The following is a 25,956-nucleotide window of genomic DNA, read 5'->3' as shown; positions in this document are numbered from 1 at the left end:
TTTGCTTGACCTTTGCAACTCCCTCCTCACTCTGTATCTGACCATGTGACACCTGTGCCACGACATGGTATAGCCTGCCTTCAGCCCTGCTTCTCCTCTCCCTGTCTCTGATTTGTTGTGGGTTTGAATTGCCTAGGAACAAAGCTATCAGTACAAGTCCCTAGGTAGCAGCACACCTTCACTGGACATGCGAAGGGTGAGAAACATCACTAGTAGATAATAGGCTAATTGCAGAAGAAAGGAGAGCCTGATCAGTGGAAGATCAAGGGTTAATTAACACCTATGGAGTGAAGAGATCAGGTAGAGCCAAGTAGGTAGTAGTGAGCCATGAAGTCAATTTATCTGTTTTTTTAACATTTAAATAAAATGAAAAAAACCCCATGTGACAGCTGAAAATTATGTCTGTGTGATAAGGGTGCTTGCTGAGGGCTCTTTGAAGATTAGACAAGTGTTTTACTGTAATTTGTTCAGATATTAAGCTATATGTTGTTGCTAAGAGCCTTATTAAAGTCAAAGATGTAGTAAAGCCTTGTATGAAGTAAGGCCTAGTAAATTTAGCAAAGCCTTGAAGTAGTTAGCCCTGTGGTGTAGTAAAAATGAACCTCATCAAAAAAATGCAAGGCTTGTACTGCTATTGGTCAGTCTAAGGACAGTTGAAGTAAAGAGAATCTGAATGGCTGGAAACTATCAGCATAGCTCAAAAGTTATAAATTGGCTGGCACATCCAGAAATCATTTAGAAGGAAGATACATCTCTATGAAAGAAACTACAGATTAGCTGCTGGCCTGGATTCAGTGGGCCTGTGGATCTTGAGGAGCCCAAGGACTGAATACCAGGGTTCTTCACAGTACCCCCTGGACAGCGCTGATCAGGGACGCCTGACTTCGCTGAGCTTTGCAGAAGAGAAATTTGTACATCTGGCATCAGAGGGGACTGACAATAAGTTGCCAACATGAATTCTTATTGTCTATCCTTGTTTTGTTATTTACACGTAGTTGTGTAAGTCAATAAACCTTTTTTACCTTTCTACCCCTAAGCACACTCTCAATCCTAAACCCTCCACAGGCAGCTGGGACACCCATGGGCATTTGAATGACTCATGCTGAAGTGTATAAAATTTAACTAACCACAATGAGGGCTTACCCATGCTTCTAAAATATTTCTCAGATAGACTAAATGTATTATAACCAGGGAACTGGGGTCTTTGTTCGCCATGGAAAAATGCTGATTTTCTCCTTCAAACAAGAAAAAAGTGGATTTTCTACTTTAAAGGAAAAAAAAAACACAGGGAAACCTTGTCTATTCCCTTGCAGGCTAGCAAATGTCTAGCCTGCAAGTGGCTGCCTGGGGTTGAGGGGAGCAGGATGCAGGGGGTGCACATGGAAGCCAGGCAGTGTGGTGGAAAGCAGCTTCCACAGATCCCTCCAGGTAAGTGTATGGGGGTGGAGGAAGAGGGGTTAAGGGCACAGGTGATGCATGGAGGGACAGGCAGGCACAGGCAATGCAGTGGGGGCATGTGCCCTTCCCAGATTTCTCTGCCCAAAATGGGGCATAGGGCTACAGCCTGGCCGAACTCACACCCTGCTCTGGGTGCACGAATCTCAGACAGCACATAACCCCCTGGAGCATCGCCTGTGTCCTCTCCCACCCCAGCCCCTGCCCCCATAGACTTACTTGGAGGAAGCTGCTCTCCACTGCTGCCTGACTGCTACGTGCATGTGCGTGTGCATACATACATGTGGCATCCCCTGTCTCCCGCTCCCCCCAGCCCCAAGCAGCCCCTTACAGGCTGGAACTCTGCCAGCCTGCAAGGAGAAACCTGCTGTTTCCCACTTTTCTTCTTTAAAAGGGGAAAATGTTTTTCTCCATTAAAGGAGACAATTCATTTCCTGCAGCAAACAGAAAATTAAGTTCTTTGCTGATTATAACCCTCTTCTTCCCCCATCTTGCAGCTGCAGAACAAGAGGTGGAGGTAATCAATCCTGCCACTCAAATTATGTTGCAACTTTTCATTCCCTTTGCTACCATGTAACCCTGTTCTGATGTCTCTAATTTTGCATCTGTGAATTGAAAATACAGTAAAATACTGCAGATATCCCTGTCAGCACCAGGACAATGACCTGTTGATATTATGCTGCTTTTAAGCAGCCATTAATGGAATAGACCAACAAGGCAGCTGATCAAACTGGAGGGAAAACATTGCCACTGATGCTGTTACCAGGTGCTTCAGCAGTCCTTGGTTTTAGAGTTGGGGATTTTAATACAAGGTGGGGTTTGATAGCCAAGTTTTCTGTTCCAGCATTAAGACACCTGATTACCTGATGCCTCATTGCTGACTTCTGTCCAACCTCAGAGGAAATGTACAGAGACAATAAGCTAGTTGCCTCCTAGGTCATCCACAAGTGCCAGGATGCATTATAATCACCTATGTCTCACTTAGTTCATGGTCTGGGTGGTTTTTTTTTCTTTTTTTTTTTTTTTACCAGTGCAGCATCTTCAAGTTAAGAGTCTGAAACAGGAAAACTGTATCAAGTGGCCTATGAATCGTTATGGAACAGCCCAGGGATAGTTCTGTCATCTCCAGCTAGGAGGGTGGGCAGTTCGTGTTTGCATTTATTACAGCTGGTAAATGATCACCTTTGCTGTTGACCATTTTAGCATACTGCACCTTGAGATTATGCAGGTGAAATAAAATACACAACCCTCCTTCCTGCCTGGGCCATTAGCCATACATAATAGGTCTTGTCTAGTTTGTTAAAACTTTTAAAGGACCATTTGAATATTTTGCTGATTGATAGAATTTGAGTGCCTCCTCCCACATACATGTTTTAGAGCAGTCAGATCCCCTTTCAGTGGTCTCCAAAGATGTGATCCTAGATTAGCAGCAAGAATCATATAAAGAGGTTGCAGTCGGACTAGCGCTTTAGGGACTTGAGAGCATTCAAGACAAATTGATTGTTTCAATGACCTAAGTCCTTTTGTATTTTTTTTTCCTAGCTGCCAATAGTATTTATTCTATAGTAGTGTTTGGTCCCCTTAATATTTATTAAATTGGAATAGCAATGCAGTGGAATAGACGGCTTAGGGTGGTTGTGAGATCTTCATCATTAGAGGTGTTTGAGAAGAGGCTGGCTAACCAATGGTCAGGGATGATCTGGGAGTAAGTATGCCCATGCTCTGCTTTGGCTATTTCTCACACTTCTGGACTTTGCTGGTTGCTACATGGGACCTGGAAGGACCCAGCCATCCTTTAGTTACTACATGGAGGAACCTCAGCTGAGGGTCAGGCCAACTGCCATATTTGGGACCAGGATGGAATTTTACCCCATGGTCAGCTTGGTATGATTTATAAATCAGGACTGACTTAATTCAGAGTTTTGAAGACTTTGCAGAAACCATGAGATAGGACATTATTACCTCTGCTGGCAGACTGTTCCAGACTTGGGGGTCATCATTGACCACAAGATGAACATGAGCCTCCAATGCAATGCTGCGGCTAGTAAAGCGACCAAAACGCTGGCTTGCATCCACAGATGCTTCTCGAGCAAATCCCGGGACGTCATTCTCCCCTTGTACTCGGCCTTGGTGAGGCCGCAGCTGGAGTACTGCATCCAGTTTTGGGCTCCACAATTCAAAAAGGATGTGGAGAAGCTTGAGAGAGTCCAGAGGAGAGCCACGCGCATGATCAGAGGTCAGGAAAACAGATCTTACGATGATAGGCTGAGAGCCATGGGACTCTTTAGCCTGGAAAAGCGTAGGCTCAGGGGTGATCTGATGGCCACCTATAAGTTTATCAGGGGTGACCACCAGGATCTGGGGGAACGTTTGTTCACCAGAGCGCCCCAAGGGATGATGAGGTCAAACGGTTACAAACTCCTGCAAGACCGTTTCAGGCTGGACGTAAGGAAGAATTTCTTTACTGTCCAAGCCCCCAAGGTCTGGAACAGTCTGCCAGCGGAGGTGGTTCAAGCACCTACATTGAACACCTTCAAGAGCAAATTGGATGCTTATCTTGCTGGGATCCTATGACCCCAGCTGACTTCCTGCCCCTGGGGCAGGGGGCTGGACTCGAGGATCTCCCGAGGTCCCTTCCGGCCCTAATGTCTATGAAATCTATGAAATCTAAATAAAAACAAACAATAAAAATGCTGGCTCCTCAGTGGGAGCCAGGAGTTGGTCCTTGTGGATGCTGTGGCCTGACCTTACAGCCTGCTGGGGGGCCTGAGAATGGATGTGGCCAGCACAAAGGGGAGCAGACAAGATGGCAGATGCACCTCACCTTGCTGACTGGCTCAGAAGGCTGCTCATCATGTGGCACCTACCCCCACTCCACATCAGCCACAAGAGGTGGAGGGAGGAGCAGGTAGCTGTATGACAGACGTTCCCTTTTGCTCACAGCAAGTTGGGTAGATCCCTCTTGACAAGGGTTTTTGCCTTCCTCTGTAGCAGAGGCTATGGGTCTCTTCCTGGGACTTTGAGCATATTTTAAAACTACCCACACAGCAGCAGGTCAGTGGCCACTAAAGTTCCTTGCTGCACTGGTGACAGGTTAGAGGATTATGCCTTGTGCTTGACTGTAGTTTTACAAATAGATAAGGATTGGATTATGTGACTTCTGAAGGTCCCTTCCAGCCTTACTTTTCTATAATTGTATGACTGTTTTACTAACCTAAGAAAATTTTGAGTAACATAATCAGAGCGGTTGTTGTCATTTAGGCTGCTGACAGATTCAGTTGAAGGCATGATGGGATCTGATCCACAGTCCAAACAACTATGCTTCCTGCCATATGTGCGTGACAGAAGGTACAATTGTGGGATCAGGGATCAGCTCCCAATTGCACCCTACTGCCAGTACAGGGGATGCCCAGAATTACGATCCTGGGCTCTTCCCAAACCAGGCTTGTCCAACATACAGCCTGCAGGCTGCCACATGGCCTGCCAAGCCATTTTATTTTGCCTGCGGCAGCATGGCCACCACCACCACTGCAGAGCACAGAGCCACTGCCAAGTGCGGAGCCACTGCCCACGAGGTGAGGCAGGCAGGGCTGGCCCACAGACCCCAGCCAGCAGCGAGGGGAGGGGAACTGCTTACCCCTGTGGAACCAGGCTCATCACTGAGCCAGGTCCTGCTGCCGCTGCCCTGAGGATTAGGCGAGCTGGGGACAGTGCGCGCAGCCTCTCTGGTTCTGCCCCTTGCCCCCGGCTGGGGCAGCTGCAGCATGGCCTATGCCCTGCCTGCATGCGTGGTGGACGGAGGCACAAACTAAGTTCCCGTGTGGAGCTGAGGGGCACCTCGGGGCCAGACCAGGGCTGCGGGGCACATGGTTGCCGGAGCTGGGCTGGGCAGGAGCAGCCTGGCTCAGAGGCACTGTACCAGCCACAGTGTTGGTAGTTCAGGTTCTGCTAATGTAGCCTGCATGGCTGAGAATGGGGATCTGCATGCTGCTGGAGCAGCCCGTGCAGTGAGGGGGTCCTAGGGGCCCACCCCCACAGCGTGCAGCCTGTGCAACACAGGCTGGTGTCATCTGGGGCCCACAGCCTCACCAGGTCTCAACAGCCCTGGACTAGCTTATCCTTGAGATCTCTTCCATGTCTCTGCAGTATATACCTACAAATTCTATTTAATTAACCATAATGACCATGATCAAGTTAGTAAAGGATCTCCGGAATAAGCTAGATCCCCATCCTCAGCCATGCAGGCTACATTAGCAGGACATGGACCACTCCTTCCCTCCCATCCCATAAGCCTTTCCCCCTTGCACAGCAGTAGAAGAAGTGGCTGCCCATGCCCTATATATTAACTGCTTGCAGACCACATGTACATTGTGGGTGACATCCTGGTCCTTTGTGGGCCATGTGTGGCCTGCAGGTAGTGGGCAGGCCTAATCTAGTCCAACCCCCTGCACAGAAAACTGATGTCCTGTTCCTAAGCCATACCAATCATATATACTTTCTGAAAACCACAACTTCCCTAGGCACATTTCCAGACCCATTTCATTGTCATTTCCTGCAACTTCATTGGTGTCAAAGGTCACATGAGGGGCGGGGGGGGCTGTGGGCGGGAAAGTCGCTGGCCACAGGGGCCAGTGGGCGCCTGCCCGTGAGGCTACCCCTCGCCCCACTCTCCCTCACCCGAGGAGCGCGGCTACCTGGTCACATGACATCACTTCCTGATATACCACTTACTGTGATGTGGGACATATTTCATCTTAAAACACAGCACTATACCCCCACGCAGCTGATGTGAATTCAGAATCATTGTTTAAGTAGTAAAAGGTGATTACGCAAACAGTTCAATTAGCCAGCTATTAAAGATTACTATACTCCAAGAATAAAGTTCACATAGTCCTTTACAATAGTGCCTGGATAAAAAAAAAAAATGCAATTCCTTCCATGACCTTTAATAAGTAGCTAGTATGTTGCTCTTTATTAAAGGGGTCAAGTAAAACATCACCACAAAGGCAGTTGAAAATAACTGAAATGGAGACACCACTGTTTTATTTATAGTTCCTCCAGATTACACTTCTATTTCTAAAAATAAGATTATGAATGCATCAAATCTAAATCCATTATTGTTCAAATGGTGGGAATGCAGTGTGGTCAGACCTGGACCATTTTGTTACTCTGACATATTTGTAGTTTTCAACTTAATACAAAAAAGGAACTAGTCCAGTAAAGAAAAATTCTATCTAGACAGATTGTATATTGAAACAGCAGGTTGTGAATCAGCACTTGTCAACTTCCTGATAAAAACCCCTGATTATAAGTTTTCCCTTTAAAGTAAATTTAAAAACTCTCTGTAGGTGGCTCTGTTGTTTGTTGGTAAGGAACTGCTCTTCGGTTTCTTGCTGCGCAGTCTACCCAAGATCAGATGCATCCTGGAATCAAAGTGTTGGACTTCAACGTGATATTTTTTATGGAGCACTTTGTAACATTACATTACTGCCAGCTGCAGAAGGCCTGTCATCCAGCCAGATGCATAAGATCTAGAAGTGGCAATGGTAGCCACATGCAACAGAGAAAAGAGGAAAGAGGCCCTGTGTTTGTAGATGCAGATTCTCAAATCCATCTGAGCCAGGGACAGCCATAAAAAGCTACTCAACTGCCCAAGGGAGGAGCAAGCACCACAAAATATATGCTCTGCAAAACCAGACAATCAGCATATCTCCATCATAGAAAAATGTCCAGCAGAGTGCCAAACTTGCAAATCATTGCTAATAAAAGTACAGTGTCATCTTCAGTGCTTGTATAACTATATTACTGTACATTATATACAGAAATTCCAAGAACCTGCTTTTGCTTGTGATCCTTGCTCTTTAAAGATAATGCTCATTAAAAACCAGAGTCTGGGCTTATAAATAGTGCAGAGAATGCAAATGCCAGGAAAACAATGCCTCCTATGATTGTCACTGAAAGAGAGGGAAAGAGAAAATGTTAAATGCTGTAAAGAAAAAGTTTCCTATTAAATCCCCTTCTACAATGCCTCAGAGGGCTCCAATTCTCTGGTCCAAATCCTAGATTAGTGGTTCTCAACTTTTTTGGACTCTAGGCACTTCTTCTCCATGACTTGTGTGGTACCCCATTTCAAAAACTAGTTTATATATTATAGTCCTTACCTCCTGCACAGGGGCCAGGCACTGGGGGTAGAGGCTTGTCCAGGCAGGGACAAGCCTGAGCCTACACTTACCTCTTCACACCACGAGAATCTGGCAGCACTCTGGCTGAGAATCACTGTTCTACCAAACAGTAACAGCATACAATTTACTTTAGCTACCAACACTAGAAGCTATTTTCAGCTTGTGCAGCCCCCACGCTAGTGTCAGCCCTTTGGTATACTTGTGTGATTGCACTGATGTAACTAGAGGTGTTTTGACCATGCAAATTAATTACAAACTGTGGTTTTAACTCTCTCTCTCTGGATCTCACAAGCCTCAAGGACTTATGTTTACTCACAGAAGAGCTGTTCCCCCCAGAACTGGGTTTTTTCGCTGTAGATGGGTAGGTGAGGGGAGAAAGAGGTCAACACTAACATGAAGATGTGCTCAGAGAGCAAGTGTTCATCCTACAGATACTGTGTGGAAATCTGTTTTTTTTAGTACAGCAGCTCTTCCTGTTCTGAGCACAGAACTTCAAGAGAAATCACCATTTGCTGATGAGCTGCTAATCTATTTTTATGGCTAATGGAAATAGGATCCTGCAATTTCACCAACAGCTTTTTTTGCATATATTCTACTGCTGCAGAAACTGGTTCTCTTTTTTCTGAATACACTGGAGAAAGAGAGCAAGTCTGTACTAGGTTAGTAGGATACTGAATAAAACTGAAGGCAGGGCAAGATGACATGTTAGTGTAACCGGTTTAGAGATGTAAGAGTTTTCATACATACTCTGCCAGATGCTATGAATAGGTCCATATTCAACCTAGCAAAGTAGGTTGTAGCCTACTCATGCCTCTGAATCAATTAGTCTCTAAGGTTCCAACCTGCTCTACCTTTTGCCAGACTTCAGGCTAACAACTGAATAAGTTATGGCCAGATCCAAGGTGAACATACCCCACCTGGTACCTAGTAGCAGATGTAGACAGATATAACTGCTCTTCATGGAATATCCACTAACTCCTTTAGATAAAAGTCCTACTCTACATTATGGCCATATCCCAGTGGCTCTTTGCTAAACAGTATACAAGCATTCAAGAAATGCTATACATATAGTTCCTCCATTCAGCAGGAGGAAATATTAAGTTACACGCCTTATTTGATTTTAAGACTCGGCACCCCAAATTGTAACAAGCCTTTTTTTTTTTTAAACCAAGTTGCTCAAACCAATTGTGACTGACTACAGAGTTTTGTGCTTGCTTCTGCCCCTAGCAGAAGCAAGAACAAAATAGTAAGGACAGGCACAGCATAGTAGGTTCTACCAAGATAGCTCTTCTCTCCAGGAAATACAAGCAGTCATGAAACAGGCAGAGGAAGAACTAACAGTATTTACAAAAGTCTTGTTGCATCTACAAAACATTTCCAGTTTCTTCCCAAAGTTTTAATGTTAAAAACCACTGCCTATAACTCCACCTCAGGGCTATTAAACCTCTTCATTCTGACCTTCCTGCAGATAGGCAGAGCTTTACTTAGCAAGTACATTTTTGCAGGCAAAAAAACCTCTACTTACCAGTCCTAACAGAGATTTTTTGTGCTATCATTCGTCCTCCAATAACTGCTAAACCAGTGCAAAGGCAATGTCCCACTGTTCCACCCACTGCCACGCCATAGGGATCCTGAGCAGACACAAAATGGTCATTAGCAGCACTGAGAAAGATCTACAAAACTGCAAACAGCAATTTACCAGGAAAGAATGATATTTTCCTAGTTTTGCCAGTAAGGCAAACATAACCCCAGAGAACACAGTTGAATATACAGAAAGGCTTAGCATTGTTGAACAGCAATAGCTTCCTGGAAGATGGAGGAGAAAGCCACAAAGAAAGTTGGGTCCAGATACACACAAGTAATTTGGTGCATAACATCCCCCTGCAAATCAGTAGAAAGTTAGCACCAACTCCTATTTAGGCCATCAATTATCTTTATGAATGTAAGCCTTAATCTTACCAAATCCCCCCCCAAAAAAAAACAAAAACAGAAAAACCCTGAAACCATCCAGAGCTGGATAATGTTTCAACCAAGACAATATCCTCAAGTAATTTAGGACTTTGGAATTACTTGTGTCCCCCCAGTCCCCAATAAATATGCAGCCATCCCTGGGATAAGATGGTGATTGTATAGCCTCTAAACTTATGCTGACTGCACTTCTGAATCACAATAGCATTCTCAACAAACCAAGTGAGCCGTCTTCCATAATCAACACGTCAGTTACCACAAGGCACTGAGTCCAGCTTCATGGAGGTTAAGGCCCCCCATTCTAAAAAGATTAGCCGAAGAGGATGAACTGGAAATGCACATATCAGATATCAATCAGTTTGGGGGGGGGGGGGGGGGGGCAGAAGGGTTTTTTTGCACCAGTAAGAGACAGGGACAAAGAAAACAAAAACAAAAAGGTAGAAAACAACTGATTGGACAAGGAGCTGGATGTTGGGACACAACAGTTGTTGAACATGGGGGAAATAAATGAACCAGAGGTTCGAGAATGGAAGCCTGGACTTCTGACTTGCATCATTCCTCTGCTGTCAGCTAATATCTGCAATACCCAGAAAACAAGGATCTCACCCCCCTGTTTAATGCTGGCCGGCAGAGGATGACCATTCACTACTGCTGCTACCCATTTCCCCATTACATGTGGGTGGCAGCAAGCTTTGTACTGGATCTAATGGGGACAGCTCCAATGATGATCCATGTCTTACTATGATGCCAGACTATGGATTTCCCTCTCTAGTTTGTTTTAAACACATCTAGGAAGTTAACCACAGGAAGTTTTATCAAGAATATTAACTTTACTTAGAAAATCACTCTCTATTATTAGCAAATACCAGAATTAATTTTGTGCACGTGCCTCAAGTATGATCACATCCAACTGTTTCCACAAGATGCCCATCACACTCTGCGCACAGGGCAAAGGATACTTTCTGAATCGGCAGCAATTCAATATTTTGTTTCATCCTCATTGAAGGATGTGGGGTAGATAAGGCCTGGAGTTATGCATTAGTCAAACCCTGCTATGAATGCAAAAAATCACCATTTTATGAATTATTCTGCAGTACTCATTATGTCAAGTGCATCACAACTGAATTATGCTATCTGCTTCAATGATGGTAAAACATGGCATCCTCTGAGGTTATATTAACCAACTACACTTCTGTGTTACTGCAGTGGCACAGTATTGGCAGTGCCCTCATCCCCCTGCTTTTACCTAGAGCATGCTGTAAGGTACTTCTTAAGAGTTTTGGGTCTGTGCCTTATAGATGTGCGAGGATTCAAAGTACACATTTTGGGGATCCCCTGTAAAATGCAAATCCTGAGAAGCTGCCCCTCCCAGTCTTATGTTCCTGTCTACATCCTCACCTGAGCTACTGCAAAGATTGAGAGAAGGACAGAAGTAGGTATTTCGTATAGCTCACACTCACCTCTCTTGCTGCCAGGACTATTGTTGTTAACTGTGAACGGTCACCCCACTCTGCTAAGAATGTTAAAGTAAAAGCTTGAACAAAAATTGGAGAAATAAAATGCAGCCACTTCTTCTGAGGTATATTTGTACCAGGCCCCGTTTCCACATCTACTGGCCCATTTAACAGCTTAGTTCTCTGGAGCTGGAATACAAACAGCACATTGAAACAGAAATGTCATGTCAGATACCCAAAGCAAACAGCAGACAAAAATACAAGACTAGTACTTTGATTCCCAAGTTACTATTAGTCACTGAATGCTGTTAGCTATTAAATGTTTACGGGTAGTATCTTAATTTACATAGCTGTGATCATTGCTTTCTTCAAAATTACTATCTTAAAAGCTATATTTCTTCCACATTAAAATGTCTGTTCTTTGTTTTGTCTGCTATGCTTTAAAAGCAGACAAGACTTTCTTTTGGAAGGTGACACATTGACTTGTTCTCTTTTTAAATTATTCTAAGAAGAAACTGATTGTACCCATCACCTGCCTGGAGAACCACAACTGATTATTGGGCATGGTGACAATGAAACTGACTATCGCGAGACATGAAATTAATACTCCAAAGAAACTCTTCTAAAACTATGCCTTGGAACCATAAATGATCTGCCTAGAATGTTATAACCATAGTGAAACTAGCATTTGCTGTAAGCATTTTTATCATTGTACTGAGTGTTACAAAAATTCAAGCAACCGTAGTGCTAGTGTCATTATCATTTATGGTAATAAACCCCATGGATAAAAGACTGCATACTGGAAAAAACTAAGGGAAAAGGAACTTTCCCTGACACAGCCCTATCTTAGAGGATTATAGCCAGTTCTTAAACAGTTTCCTGGAGACTATCAGATGATGCACCAATATGTAAAAAGGTCATTTCTGCATGATGTTTTAGTTTAGCTAAACATTTGCAATATTAGACCTTCATCCAGCATATGTACAGTTGAGGAATCCAAGGATGTGACCTTTCAAGCAGTGCAACTTCATATTTCCAAAATCATCCCTACTTCACTCACTTCTTCATCTTTTTTCTTGATTTCTGCTTGCACTTCCTCCAATTCTTCCTGGCCCTCATCTGGGCTCATTTTCAAGCCTTCCCGAAGCATTCGGATACCAAAGATTGCAAACAATGCAGTTGACACATAGTATGTGTACACCCGGGGAATAACTGTGGTGGCATAGCCAAACAAAACTGGAAGAAAACAAATAAAGTTTGTTGTTTATTATATACAGATCCCCCACAAGCACTCCTGCTATGTGAACACCCTGCTCCTTAGCAAAGTTCACAGTTCAGAAACTTATTACAGAACATTTAAATGGTTCATTTGCCACTCCATTCACACGTTTTTCTTTTTTAATAAAGAAAAAGTTAAGGAAGTTGGGCACTTCTTGAGCATTACGGACCACACTAAAGACTACAGCCCTATTTATCCACCAATCTGTTACAGCAAGGACAAGGTTTTCCACACAGCCATTCCAGAGTCTTAATCTCACCCCAGAAGCAGTCAGATGTGTTAGCCTAAAGTGCTACCTTGCCGTACACCTTCTGATTTCAAACTGGTTCAGAGAAGAAAAAGATTTTGCTTTTTACCAACAACCAACTTTCTCAATAGTAATGTTCACATCTAAAAAGCAAGTTGTTACCTTCAAAAGCTCCTGCCTGAACTAGTTAATCCCTAAAGATGCCACCCTGCCCTACCTTCAACTTGACCCCAGGAGATCTACTTCCAGAGGCAAGGCCTATTGCCCTTCTTATCAAGAATATTAACAGAGGCATCAGCTGTAATAATCCGAGACATGTACTTGTGTCTACTAAGTCACAGACTAAAACAGCCAACTAACTCAGTTTATAACTTCAGCCACTGGATAACATTTTCCAGTCATTTCTGATTGGGCCAAGCTGGAAACAATTTATAGTCTAAAAAGGTACAGTGTTATTAGAGGTGCACTGATACAATCGGTCTGATATTGGATCGGTACCGATATAAAGAAAACTGGCTGTATTGGATATCAGCCCAATGGGGCCGATACATGCCTGTGCTGCGTGCAGCTGCAGTGCAGCACTCAGGCAGTGAGGAGCACAGCTGACAGCACGGAGAGCTGGCTGCCTCTAGTCGGTAAGTCCAGTGTGGTGGGAGGGTAAGGGGGAGGGGGGCAGGGGCAGGCACTGGCACTCCCTGGGGGGGGCGGTGAGGTATGGGGCAGAACCGTAGCTTGTAGTGGGGGAAGACTGCTTCCTTCGCTGCTTGAACCCTGGGAGGGTGGGGAGGGGGCAGTGCGTGCCCCCCAGATCTGCATGAAGTGGGATGGGGGCTCTTCTTGGTGGGGGCTGGGCTCAGAGCAGGCACTGGCAGTGCTGGGAGGATGTTGCATCCACCCCAAATTTTGCAGCCACTCTGCTCCCAGCACTGCCCTGTTTCCACCCACATGCTGGGAAAAGCCAGGGCTGTGCCAGGAGGCTGGCAGCAAAAAAAAATAGGGTGCATTTCTCCCAGCACCCCTCCCGGGGTGCAAGCAGTAGCAGGAGCCACCTCCCCCCCCACAAGCTGTGGCCCTGTTCCCATTCTCCCACCCCAGGCAGCACCTGCCCTCTCCATCACAGCAGGGGGCATTGATCTGCCCTCCCCCCCATCTTCCCTCCCTCCTCACGGAACTTACCAGCTGCAGCTGGAGGCAGCTGTATTGGAAACTGGATCAGTATCCTTAAATATCAGCTATCAGTATTGGCCCAAAAAATCTCTATCGGTGCACCCCTGTGTGTTATGCTACCAAGCAAGAGCCATTCAATACCCTGGGACCTTGATTTGGCTCCTTACCCCACCAGAAGTCAATGCAAGAAGCTCAAAAGATACTTTGTGTTCTCCTTCATCCCTCTTCTCCCCCACCACACTATCAACAAGTCCTATCATTGCTTCTGAGTTAGAGATGGAAGCTAAGGTTAGCCTCAAGAAATTGTACATTTTTGAAGCCAGGACCCAAGACTGAATTCCTTTAAAGAACAGGCTAGTTGACATCTTAAGACAAAGAAAGAAGAAAATGTTTCTAGCTGTGGATCTTTGCACAATTACCATCATAGCATGTGCATTTAAATACTCCACTCATCATCATATGCTGAAGTCCACCCCATGTATGCATTCTTCCATGTACACTGCCAATTTCAGCTCAGGAGTCACTACATAAATCAGAAACCTACTACTGACAATGCCATTGCAGATCAATAGTCTAACAAAGACTAATCTAACATTAAAAGTAAATAATTAGCTATTCTTAACAGTCTATGCCAGCAAATCACATATACAAATACATTTTGAACAATATGTCATGCATCCCCATTGGTTGGGGTAAAAACAATGAAATATTAAGCTAACTGGAATGCAAAAATCAAGACAAGGTAAAATTATATGAGTCAACCTTTCAAGTTCTGTTCAAAGTGAACAGAACTGTGGAGCTGATCAGCAGGTCTCATCTCCTTTTCTCTTCATGAAGAGTCAACTAAGGTATAGCTCAAAAGAGGAGCAAGCGCAGACAGATAGATAACTGAAGGGATAAATTAGGAAGAGGGAGAGACAAAGGATTTCTTGTTGAGCAGAGGAGGAAGACACTGAAGAAAAGTTGGGGGAAAAAGGGGTTATAGGAAAAGAAAAAAAGGGAGGGAGAAGAATGAATCGCCACAGCATACACTATAATGGCAATAGCAAATTGGCAAGTTTTGGGGGGCAAAACTTCATATGTTTATTTAAAAAGGAGGGGCCCCATGGGATCTTAAGATCCCTTATCCTGGCTTTATGGATGATCCAGGAAAGCAGTCTGGGAGCCAATGAACTTAAACATTTCCATTAAATACAATACAGAATGAAACTGCTCTAATTTTGTTATCAGTTCTATACACCTAATGGGACATGTATAGGAAATTGAATGTCATTTAAATAACTACACTTCAGCTGGTCTACTACTCCAAATGCATTAAAAAAAGAACAACTTGGACATGCAAAATATGAGATTTAGTCACTCGGAGATGGATGTATATAGTAAATATTATAACTGAACATAAAAGAAAACTACAGAGACTCTTTGTTCCAATGGAAAAAATGTTTTAAAGTGTCACAGTACACATCCATCTTTCTTTGAAGTTATAGGTGGAATGAAAAACATTTCCCTGTGGCTAGTACATGCTCAGTCTACTACCCCCCACCCCACCAAAAATTTTATGAAGAAAGCTTGTGGGCCATGTTTAAAAGTATGACTTCCTCAATAGCCTATTCAAGACACTTCACTAGGGTGCAACTTTCAACTGTCTGATCCACTGTATATTAGAGTCCCCAGTGAGAACCTCACATTAGTTTCATGCTGTTGCAAGTCCACTGACTTCTTATACTTTACCTGCTTATTATACATATCTGAGAGCCAATCCAGAACAGACACAGAGCTGGTACAACCAACAGTAAACCAGAGGAGCACAATACAAACAGATTAAGCTAGAAAGGCAAACAAGAATACCTTAAGCAAATCAATCTCAGTGGGTCTTCTTCCAGCTCTGTAACTCAGAAGGCCTTCAGAAATTTAGAAGGCCTTGAAAAAGTGATTATCCAGTCCTGAGGAATGCTCCAAGTCTAGACAGTGTGGGAGCACATTGCATCAAACTGGTGGCTGTGGTAAATCACAGAGTTAAGAGCAGCTCCAAAAATTATTCTAAAATTATGCTGAGGACTGCACAAACCCAAAATCTCAGAAGCACCTAAAGCTACCATATGTATGGCTGGTTTCTTGTTTCCATTATACTTTGGGGGGAGGTGCAAAAGGATCTGGCTTACACACACTAACACAGGGGTTATCAACCAAAAGGTTGAAAACCCCTGCACTAACACTTGGGGCTAAATCTGAGGGAACCAAATGCCCTGTCTGGACCCCACTGCATTTTCTCAGAATTGCCTTTAAAAAAGGCTAGGACTCCTTAACGTTATTAAATCTGCTGTATTCAATCTTACTTTAGTTAAGAATCAGAGGAAGACAGAATATGCAGAAACCCTTAACCAGCAAACTGCTAAAGGCAAATAAAGAGTGCTAACCTGATAAACACGTCATCAGTCCTAAGGCAAGCATGGCACCAGCCAGTACAGTCAAACGATTATAACGCATCGCCATGATAGCTGCAATAAAGAAGGTCTTGTCCCCCAGTTCTGATACAATGATGACTGATATAGCAGCTACAAAAGCATGAATAAACCCCAAATTTGTCTTGTCAGCTGATTCTTCGTTTACGGGAGCAACTGCTGTAGGCCCCTTCTGCAAGCAAAGAAAATAATAGAATTACCTCAGCTGAATATTTAAATTGGGAAAGAATTCACCTCTAATTTTCTCCTGTTAGACTATTATCCTCTGGTACTTTTGGTAAAATATTTTGATGCATGATTAACTAGTGCTAGCAGATATCCATCCTGAATATGCTAATCAATCATTAACCTCTGACATCCTGCTCTGACTAATAAAGGAATACCACCTTTGTACAGATTATAGTATGATTGCATGACAGTCACTACTACCCTGAAAGAGGGAAAGCAGATTCAAGACGGGTGCAATACTGCGGTTTACAATGCTCACATCCTCCCCTTCCAACTTTCTAATATTTTGGCAGCTCAAATGAGACATTTTGGTTAACAGTGATTTAATAGCATTAGACCATAATACTGTTAGATGTCCAATGTAACTGGTATTGGTACAGATTCAGAACTCTACCATGATGTATTGACAGAGAGTCAGAACTTCCTGAATTTTAACTGTCTAGTAACTTTCTTCTCCCCAAATTCCATCACCTTAGCAACACTGAAGATCTTATCAAAATGAAACACACTTGTGCGGAGAGTCTCCTTTAAAAAGAAAGCCTTTACTTCTGGCAGATAAAGATGATCAAATTCTAGACTTAGACCACAAGTTAGAACATAAACTAATGGAACTGAAAAAGTGATTAAAATTAAGAAGCTAGCTAGAATTGTTAAGGGACATGTTAAAGTGGCCAATCTTTTCTGGATCAAGATTGCCAATTTAAAAAAAAAAATCATTAACACACAAAAATTCATTTATAGCTCAGATTTCATACTACATGCACTAAAGCATATCAAAGATTTTTATGAATTAGTCAGCTGCTAAAAATGTGCCAATCCAGGCAGGGATAATGAAATTGAAGTGCCACAAAATTTGTCAAATTTTGAATTCGCTTCCAAAGTGAAACAGAAAAGCCAGCAACAAGGCCCAATTCAAGCCAGAAATAGGTTTTCATTTGACTTAATGTCAAAAAGACCTGGAGAGGTCAGTTCCCCCTTACCAGCACATAAGCAAACATGTCTTTATCAGATAAATACTTTCTACTAAATGACCAGAATTTTGTAGTCAGCAAAACTTGACTATTGTAGAATCAAATGCCATTTTCCCCAGTGGCTCACTTTGAGTTCAGTGGATTATTCTCTAAAAGATAAGAAGGTCTAACCACAATTTGCTTTAAATTTTTAAGATATTTTAAAAAACATCAAGGATAAAGCCAGTTCAGATGCATAACCCCTTAATTTGTTATACCATATTAAGGGAGGGGAGGGGTGGGGGGAAGGTGGAATACCTAGTAGCATATGCTGAATCAAAGAGCTAAAAATATCCAAGAAATAGGACACGCTTCCTGATTACCTAGACACATGTTCAGAAGGCGACTAAAGGAGTGTATGAAGAAGAACTGGACCTGAACCTATACATAAAAAAAATGTTATGATGCTTAAAGTCTCCCTTCTTTAGTAAGATCTAGAGAAATTAAATGCTCCGAAATCAACTGAGCCCAATTAAATTTATTTTAAAATACTTAAGGTAACTTAAAAACAGGCTGAAGAAAATGTCAAAGCCATTATCAATTTTTCCAAGAAAACATTTCAGAGGATGAGTTCCAGAAGACCAGAAAAGGGCAAACAGCACCTAGACCAACAGAACTAATTTCAATTCCCAGAAAGATACTGGAACAAGTAACCAGCTATCTATTTTAAAGTACCAAGAAGATAACAAGGTGATAAGTAACAGCCAATATTGATTTGTTACAGATAAGCCATGTCAAGCCAACCTTATTTTTTTCCATGCCAGGATAGAAGACCTTGTGGACAGGGGTGAAGCAACATATGTGATATCTGGACTTTAGTTATGCTTTTGACAGTCGCACATGACATTCTCTACAGCAAGCTACGGGGAAAGTGGGCTAGATCGATTATTCTAAAGATGAGCATCCAATTACATGGGAAAACTCAATCAAAGAATAATGGCTCACTTTCAAACTATAAGGATAAATCAAACAAGGTGGGAGGAGTGTGGCCTTGATCTGGCTACGTATTATAAATAAAGCCTGAATGATGGAATATGGTACATTAAAATCAGAACCTGATGGCCAGGCTCTTAAGAGTCGCAACTACTCCATAAGATAAAATGGAAATTCAAAGAAATCTTGAGAAATTAGGGGAAAATGGTATGAAACGGGATAGAATAAAATTAAATATGCTACTTTACATTTGTGTTCATTATCATAGGAATAACTGCACACATACAACATGGGAAATAACTGTCTAGGCAGCAGTTCTGCAGAGAAGGCTCTTATGTTCAGTTCATCGCCTTCTCCAAACCTGAGTCAACAATATAGTACAGTATCTTGCAATAAACTAACATTATTCTGGGATGTTTATCAGGACAGTCATGTACAAGAAAGTAATTCTGTCATGCTAGTCAGCACTGGCAACGTCTCAAATGGAGAATTAAGCCCAGGTTTGGGCACCATATTTCAAGAAACACATTGACCAAGTATTAAGTAGCATAGATGACTAGACGAAAGACTGGAAGAACCTGACTGTTTGGATGAGAAGACCAAAGGAAGACATTGCAATAGCTTTTGAATCTGCTAAAGGTTATTGCACAAAAGGAAGTTGAAATTTGTTCCCCATGTTTACTCAGGATGAGTGAACTGAAAACAGGATTAAAATGTAAGCAAGAGAGAATTAGATTAGATGCTAGAATGTTTTAAAACTGGAATACACTGCCTAAGGAGGACCTGAAGTCTCCATCATTACATTTTTCTTAAGAGCAGGTTAGACAAATATCTGCTGGGCGTGATTTTAGTATAGCTGGTCTTGCTTGAGAACTTCTCAGTCCCTCAGTCCTCCTGATCCCCAATTCCCTGTGAATATGAATTCCTTAGCATTTCAATTTCTGCATTCCTAGTCCTGGTCTATGGTCAACATAATTTTACTGTGTTTAAAAGAACAATCAACTAAACTCTGGCTTCACTATTTAGAGTTGTGCAAAAAACTGATTATAAATTGATTAAGAAAAATATAGCTTTGAATATAACCTAAGAGTCACTCCTGCTAAATAGGAAGTCAAGAAAATTTTGATTTTTAAGTCAAACACACAATACAAACAGTCTATTTGAATGCTTTATTTTCAGCTATTCCCCCAAACCCCTCCCCCCCACCTACCCACACACATCCACGTTTTTTTTCCATTGGATAAATTTGGTCCAAAAGAGAGTTTGACTAGAGAAGTCAAAACACTTTGTTTCAAAACAAAATGTTTCAGCTTCCCCTAAAGAGTTTCTTTGGCCAAGAACTGCTATGGGTCAAGTGGGGTTCAGTTGCCCTCAAAATATCAGCAAATGAACTGTTCATCCAAAATGTTCTGCCCAGCTCTAGTTGCAATGGTAAACATTATGTAACTTTTAGCATCCCAAGAGGTAGTAACAGGGTTGCTTGTTTAGACAGACTGCAACAGCTGCTACTGTTTATTAATATTCTATCCTACAGATCTAACAAAAATATGATCAGTCTGGCCTAGAAAGCTAAGTTTCTAATCTAATTATATTTTAAAGCATGCAAAACAAATAAACTTTCAGTGCCTCTTCTTCATAAGGAGCGAGGTCACAATAAAAGATGTCGCAAGGCTGACAGAATTGTAAGATAAGCTTTATATCACCCCCCCTTTTTTTCCCAAGTGGTCCACAGTCACTTTTAGTTTCAGCCGTTACCAATTTTTCCAGAGAGCTCAAGTTTCAAAAATACAGAACCAAAACAAAACACCCCATCTTAAGGGAACTATGAAGAATACACTACATTTATTTTTCATGGGCCTAGAAACAGAAATCCAGAACAAATTTAACATGTCCAGTTTTTCAAATTACAGGTTTATTTTCTTGCGTTTCTTCCACCCCTGGTATCTTGCACATGCCTCAGCTTCTCAGCCTGCTGTACCAAAGAATAAGGAATTGACAGGACATGGAAACAAGGAGCAACACGAAAACTTTGCTTGTTAAGCAAGGTCTTGACCCTCTGCTAAGGGTCAGACTGATTGGGGGTCAGGACAGAGTTTTTCCCATGGCCTGATTGGTATGGGGGGGGGTTGCCTTGCAAGGAGCATGGCTGGGATCTTGGGTGTATGCTGACATTTCACAGAAGCAGGATGTTGGCTGCCGCAGTTCCCATTTTACTTATGGCAGGTCTGGGTGTTAGGTCTGTGCTGGGCCATGGCACAGTCTTATGTAGAGTTTAGATCATGGCACGTTCAGGGTGGCTTGGAAAGGGATGCTCTGCTCCCACCATGCACTAGATGCCTTCCGGATGTCCCCTCCAGCCCCACTGCCCGACTCCAGGGAAGATGTTCACGGTGACAAGAGGAGCAGGCTTTCAGAAAGCAGGAGGAGAAAGAGGAGGAAGAAAGGTCTTCACTGCAGCCTCTCCCCCTCCCTCCACCCACCAACAGGCACAAGCTGAAGCCTCCCTCTCTAGCGACAGGAGGGTGTCTGCCGACGCAGCCCGGCCTCGACCCGGCAACTTCTCTTCCGTCCAGGCCTTGCTCAGGGCCCCTGAATTTTTACTTGACAGCCGGCCCCGGTGCGGCGCGGCGCGGCGCGGCGCTGTCACAGGGGCTTGAAGATGCCGCTGACAAGCGGCCACTCAGCCATTAGCCCCCCAGTCCTTCCCTGGGCTCCTCCCCGCTCGCCAGGCCCCGACCCGGTCCCGGCCCTCACCTCAGCGCGCGCCGGGCCCGGCCCAGCGGGCTGCGGCTGGGGCTGCGGCGGCGCGGGCGGGTCGCGGCGGCCGGGCTCGCCCTCCGGAGCGGCGCGCAGCGCGGCGGGCGCGCCCAGCAGCAGCAGCACCAGAACCAGCAGGAGCGGTCCCGCGCCGGCCCCCGGCGGCGCCCTCATCCCGGCGGCGGCGGCAGCAGCGACGGCAGCGGCGCCCTACTGGCGTCGCGCCATGGCCGCGGCGCCTCAACCGCTCCAGAACGGCCGCCCCCGCCCCGGGCCGCACAAAAGGGGAAGCGGCCGGAGCGGCAGCGCCGCCTCACAGCATCCGCGGCTCTCATTGGCCGCGAGCGCCCTTTCACACGCCGTGACGCAGGGTGCGGGGTGACGCAAAAAGTAAGCCGCGCCTCCCAACGGGGAAAGAGCTGTATAGCTACGGCTCTGTGGCCCTGCCTTCCACTTCCGCCAGTGGAGGGTCCACGTGGCTTTGCGGGCTGGCGCCCCCAGCAGCTTCAGACTGTGGAGCTGGAGTGTTCTCGGTGGTGTTAGACGGCAGATCAAGGAGCAACGGTCTCAAGTTGGTGCAGGGGAAGTTTCGGTTGGACATTATGAAAAAATCTCTCACAAAAAGTAGCAAAGCATTGGAACAGGTTACCCAGAGAGATGGTGGAAGGTCCATCCTTGGAGATTTCCAAAACGCAGCTAGACAAAGCTTTGGTTGGGATGATCTAGTTGGTGATGGTCCTGCTTTGGGCCCCATTCTGCCTCCTGCTAGCCCCTTTGCCCTGGATTGGGACCCTAGCCCATCTGCACCCAGATCCAATGTGTTATGCAGCCCACAGGACTTCCCCTAGGTCCAGAAATTTGGTAGCAGGGAAGCATTGCTGCTTCCATTCACTCGCCACCAAATTTTCACAACCCTGGGGCCCCCTGCAGGCCAGATGGCATGGTTCCCTATGCCAGGTACGTACTGGCCACAGGCTGGGGGTTGAGCACCCCAATGCAGACTAAGATTCCTCACATTTTGAAAATGTCACATGCGGAGAAAGGAAATTATTGCCCCAAATAACAACAGGCAAATCAGCAACAGATGCAGATTGATGATTTGGGGATGGGAAGGTATGGATCTTCCAGAAATGGGCCAATACAAGGGCAAAGATTAAGAGCAAACTTGTGCTATAAAAACTATTATGACTGCAGAATTCTGTCAAGCAAAGCATGGCCATAGAACCCCCAGATTTCAAAACAACAGGACACCACCAGGGCTGGATTATGACAGGGTAGTGATGTAAAAATCACGGTTCGTTTCTTTGGAGGCTCATGAATAATAATCCTTTAGGCACACATTGTTGGTAATACAAAAAGTATATATTTGCAAATAGGGTCAGAGAGAGAAGACAAAAGACCACACTCTCTGCCCGCGGGGAACACTTCTCAGCAGGCTTTTATCCCCTCTCTCCTGAGCACGTGTGCAGAAGCAGGAACTCTTACAACTCATTTCCGGTTCATACAAACATATATGAAATGACGTCATGTCATCCATCGCATGTGCATTATAATTAACTACTTAAGTATGCGGGGCGGATAGGCTTATATGTATTAGCTAATTGCGCCTGCTCAGAAAGTACTTCAGGTTACAAAAAGTTCAAACTCAAGGAAAAGATGGCAATTACTCTTATCTTGCCTGAGAAGTGTAGGGGGCATGAAAGGAAGTGTGATTTAGTGTAACAAAGAGATAGTAAATTTGCAGAACAAAGAGAGAGTGATACCTTAATACAAAGAGCCCTTAGTAGCTTCGCCTTCAACCTCTCTCCCCCACCAGGGAGAGAGCTGACAGCTGTGCTGTTCTAACAACACTATTGATAATGCATTTTTAATAATATTTCTAACAATATCCCCCCTCAAGATGCTTTCTGCTCTTTACTTCATTTGGGCATATCAAGATAATTACGAGGAATTTTTCTGAGGACCATGACTTTTGCTACAGTCTGTGCTTTCAAAGGGACTGCTGCGACCTGCATTCCTTCTACTGTGGTGGTTATCAATCTAGTGAGACAAGGAATAAGGCAAGGGATAAAAATCAAATCAGTCAGAGCACACAAAAGCACAAATTCTACTTTTTTCCACCAGGGTCCTCCAAATAATTGGAACCACCAGTCCTTATCCCATGTCGTTTCCCACATTTGTATTGGTACATGGGCTATTTTCCTAATCTCTTTGGCAATCTCTAAGACCGCTTTTCCGTTGTCGTCTATTTGGAGGCAACAATTAGAAAGGTTGAGCTTTCCGCAGACTCTGCCATCCTCTGCAAGTAAATAGTCTAAGGCCATCCGATTTTGGTATATGGCTGCTCTCATCTGAGAACTCTGTCGGGCCAATAACTCGAGAGCAGTGGCAGTCTGGTTAGTAATTATTTCCAAGACTGCCTGCAACCTGATGATTCTATTTAGCATATATATTGGTGTCCGGTACCCCCAACTCCCATCATTAGCCCATGTAGCTGGTCCATAATACTCAATAATCCTCTGAGGAGGCCACTCGTCCTCCTTCCACTTTTGGGAGCCACCCTGTGTCAAACTTGGCCCTTTTCCAATCATCATACAAAGAGACTCCCAGCTTATTTCCAACCTCAGACGGTAACAAAAAGAAAGCTGGTACAATTACTCCCATATAGCAAGTTCCTGTCCACCCTTGTGGTAGTATTGTATAGGCTCGTCGTCCGCAAATCCAATAGTATCCTCTTAAGGCCCTATTTTCTCTATTAGTGGCATTTGAAGGGGCCCAACCATAGGGCATCTCAGGAAACCCCAAGCCTCCTTCTGGACCCAAAGGACCAGCGACTGCGTGGCCTCCTTTCATGGAACATTCCCATAGCCCATCCTGGTTCTTGTCTGTACAATCTGTCCGATCATCACTTCGATTTGTGGCACTCCAATACTTATTAAACCACACAATTGTTCCATTAGGATGCTGCCACACTAGCCGATTATACCCTGGGCTATTAGGATAATAAAGCCGTTCTAATTTTGTAAGGTTCATCCATCTTACTTTTAAAGTCCATATGCAACGGCTGTGTCCCAACCTTTTTCCTGTACCATTATTACTGATGCAATACTCTCCCAATGCCACTTGGGAAAGTTCCCAACTGTGGTTCTCATCCCATTTTTGACTAGTACTCTTAACATCTGCCTTACTACTTACTAGCCACTTCGGGGCCAAAGGAAAAGCCTTCCAAGGCCACTGGCCTCCGGCCTCTCGGAGCCCCCCACAGGCCCAGCAGTTGGTAAGATTAAAAGTACCTGCAATTCTTTCCATCATGTCAACATACAAATTTGTCCCTGGGGAAACAATTGGGGAAAGCGAGGGCATAGGCCAGCGGCTAAGGCTACGCAATCCTGCTTCTTTCGTTATGCAGATAACAACAAGGCACATTAAGATTCCCACCATATTTTCCCTTTTATGAGATCAAACACAGCCTAAATGTTTCCCTTTTACTTTCTTATCTAATTTTCTGAACTTTGATTAAGGCGCACTTGGAGATCACCAGTAGGTTCACAGCTCCACTTGCTGGCTTCTTGTTCCGAAGACGACTCAGCTTCCGGAGCGAGCTCGTCTTGGGAGTTGATGTCCTCTGACGCTCGTGGATGTCGTTTCACACGGGTATGGTGTATCCAACGGTCATGGCCAACAATCTTTACAGCGGTGTGGGTTGTTAGAAGTACCTGGAAAGGGCCACTCCACCTCTCAGTCAAAGGTTCCTTTTTCCACCGCTGTACCAAGACCCAGTCTCCTGGGGAGAAGTCATGTACCGGTACGTCTAAAGGCAGACGCTGAAAGGAGGCTGCATACCTGTGAAGAGAAGACAAGACAGACTGCAAAGCAATAACATACATATGAAGCTCACTATTACCTAATTCAAAAGTTACATTTTCTCGCATCCCAGGGGGTAAGACTCGAGGGGGCTTGCCAAACATAATTTCATATGGGGTCAATTTAAGGCCCCGTCGGGGAGTGTTTCGAGTGCTAGTAAGAGCAAGCGGCAATGCTTGAGGCCACTTAAGGCGTGTTTCAATACAGATTTTGGTGAGCAGAGTCTTTAAAGTCCTATTCATGCGTTCCACTTGTCCTGAACTGTGTGGTCTCCATGGTGTGTGTAGTTTCCAAGTAACCTTGAGAGTTTGTGCAACTTCTTGAACTACTTTTCCCACGAAGTGTTGTCCTTGATCCGACTCAATGGACTCAGGCAGGGAATACTGTGGAATGATCTCCTGCAACAAATACTTCACTACTGTAGCCGCAGTGGCAGTCCTGGTGGGCCAGGCCTCGACCCAACCAGAGAGCTGGTCTACCATGACAAGTAATGACGGTAATGTCCGGACCGTGGGAGCTCGGCAAAATCAATCTGCCATGCCTGTCCAGGGTACGCTGCCCAGGGTCTACCTCCCATTGGCACAGGGGGTTTCCTTCGAGGGTTTACTTTCTGGCATGTGATGCACTTGGTAGCAATGCGCTGAGCTTCTACATATAGCCCTGGGGCTACTGCTTGGCGGATCACTAGATCACCCATGGCCAAGCCTCCCATATGGGTTCTTGCATGAAGCTGTTGCAGCACCTCCCGAAGCAGTGGCCTGGGTATCATGACTTTCCCTCCTGGTACTATCCACCACCCCTGGGAATTCTTTTCTGCACAAGCTTTCTGTGCAAATTTATCTTCTTCAGGGGAATACTGTGGGACTAAATCCTGGACGTATGGCCATATGGCATGGGACATGGCCTGCCTGGATACCTCCTCCGCTTCTCCCCCAATAAATGCGGCTTCC

The 25,956-nt window shown here is 44.5% G+C and overlaps 1 protein-coding gene across 1 annotated transcript; it reads right to left on the bottom strand.

The window, feature by feature from the left end:
* Positions 1 to 6,465: 6,465 nt before the first annotated feature.
* On the bottom strand, positions 6,466 to 21,466 carry TMEM165 (transmembrane protein 165). The gene is made up of 6 exons (XM_090035946.1): positions 21,140 to 21,466; positions 16,170 to 16,386; positions 12,120 to 12,295; positions 11,066 to 11,248; positions 9,163 to 9,268; positions 6,466 to 7,409 (listed from the first exon to the last, which is right to left on the bottom strand). The coding sequence occupies exons 1-6, from the start codon at positions 21,314 to 21,316 to the stop codon at positions 7,333 to 7,335; spliced, it is 936 nt and encodes a 311-aa protein (XP_089892072.1). The 5' UTR covers positions 21,317 to 21,466; the 3' UTR covers positions 6,466 to 7,332.
* Positions 21,467 to 25,956: the final 4,490 nt, after the last annotated feature.

The sequence above is a fragment of the Crocodylus siamensis genome, chromosome 2 (assembly GCF_052110815.1).
Source record: "Crocodylus siamensis isolate JL-2025a chromosome 2, ASM5211081v1, whole genome shotgun sequence".
In the NCBI taxonomy this organism is placed as follows: Eukaryota; Metazoa; Chordata; order Crocodylia; family Crocodylidae; genus Crocodylus; species Crocodylus siamensis.
The sequence above is the reverse complement of the archived record's forward strand: the minus strand, read 5'-3'. Positions and strand labels throughout refer to the sequence as shown.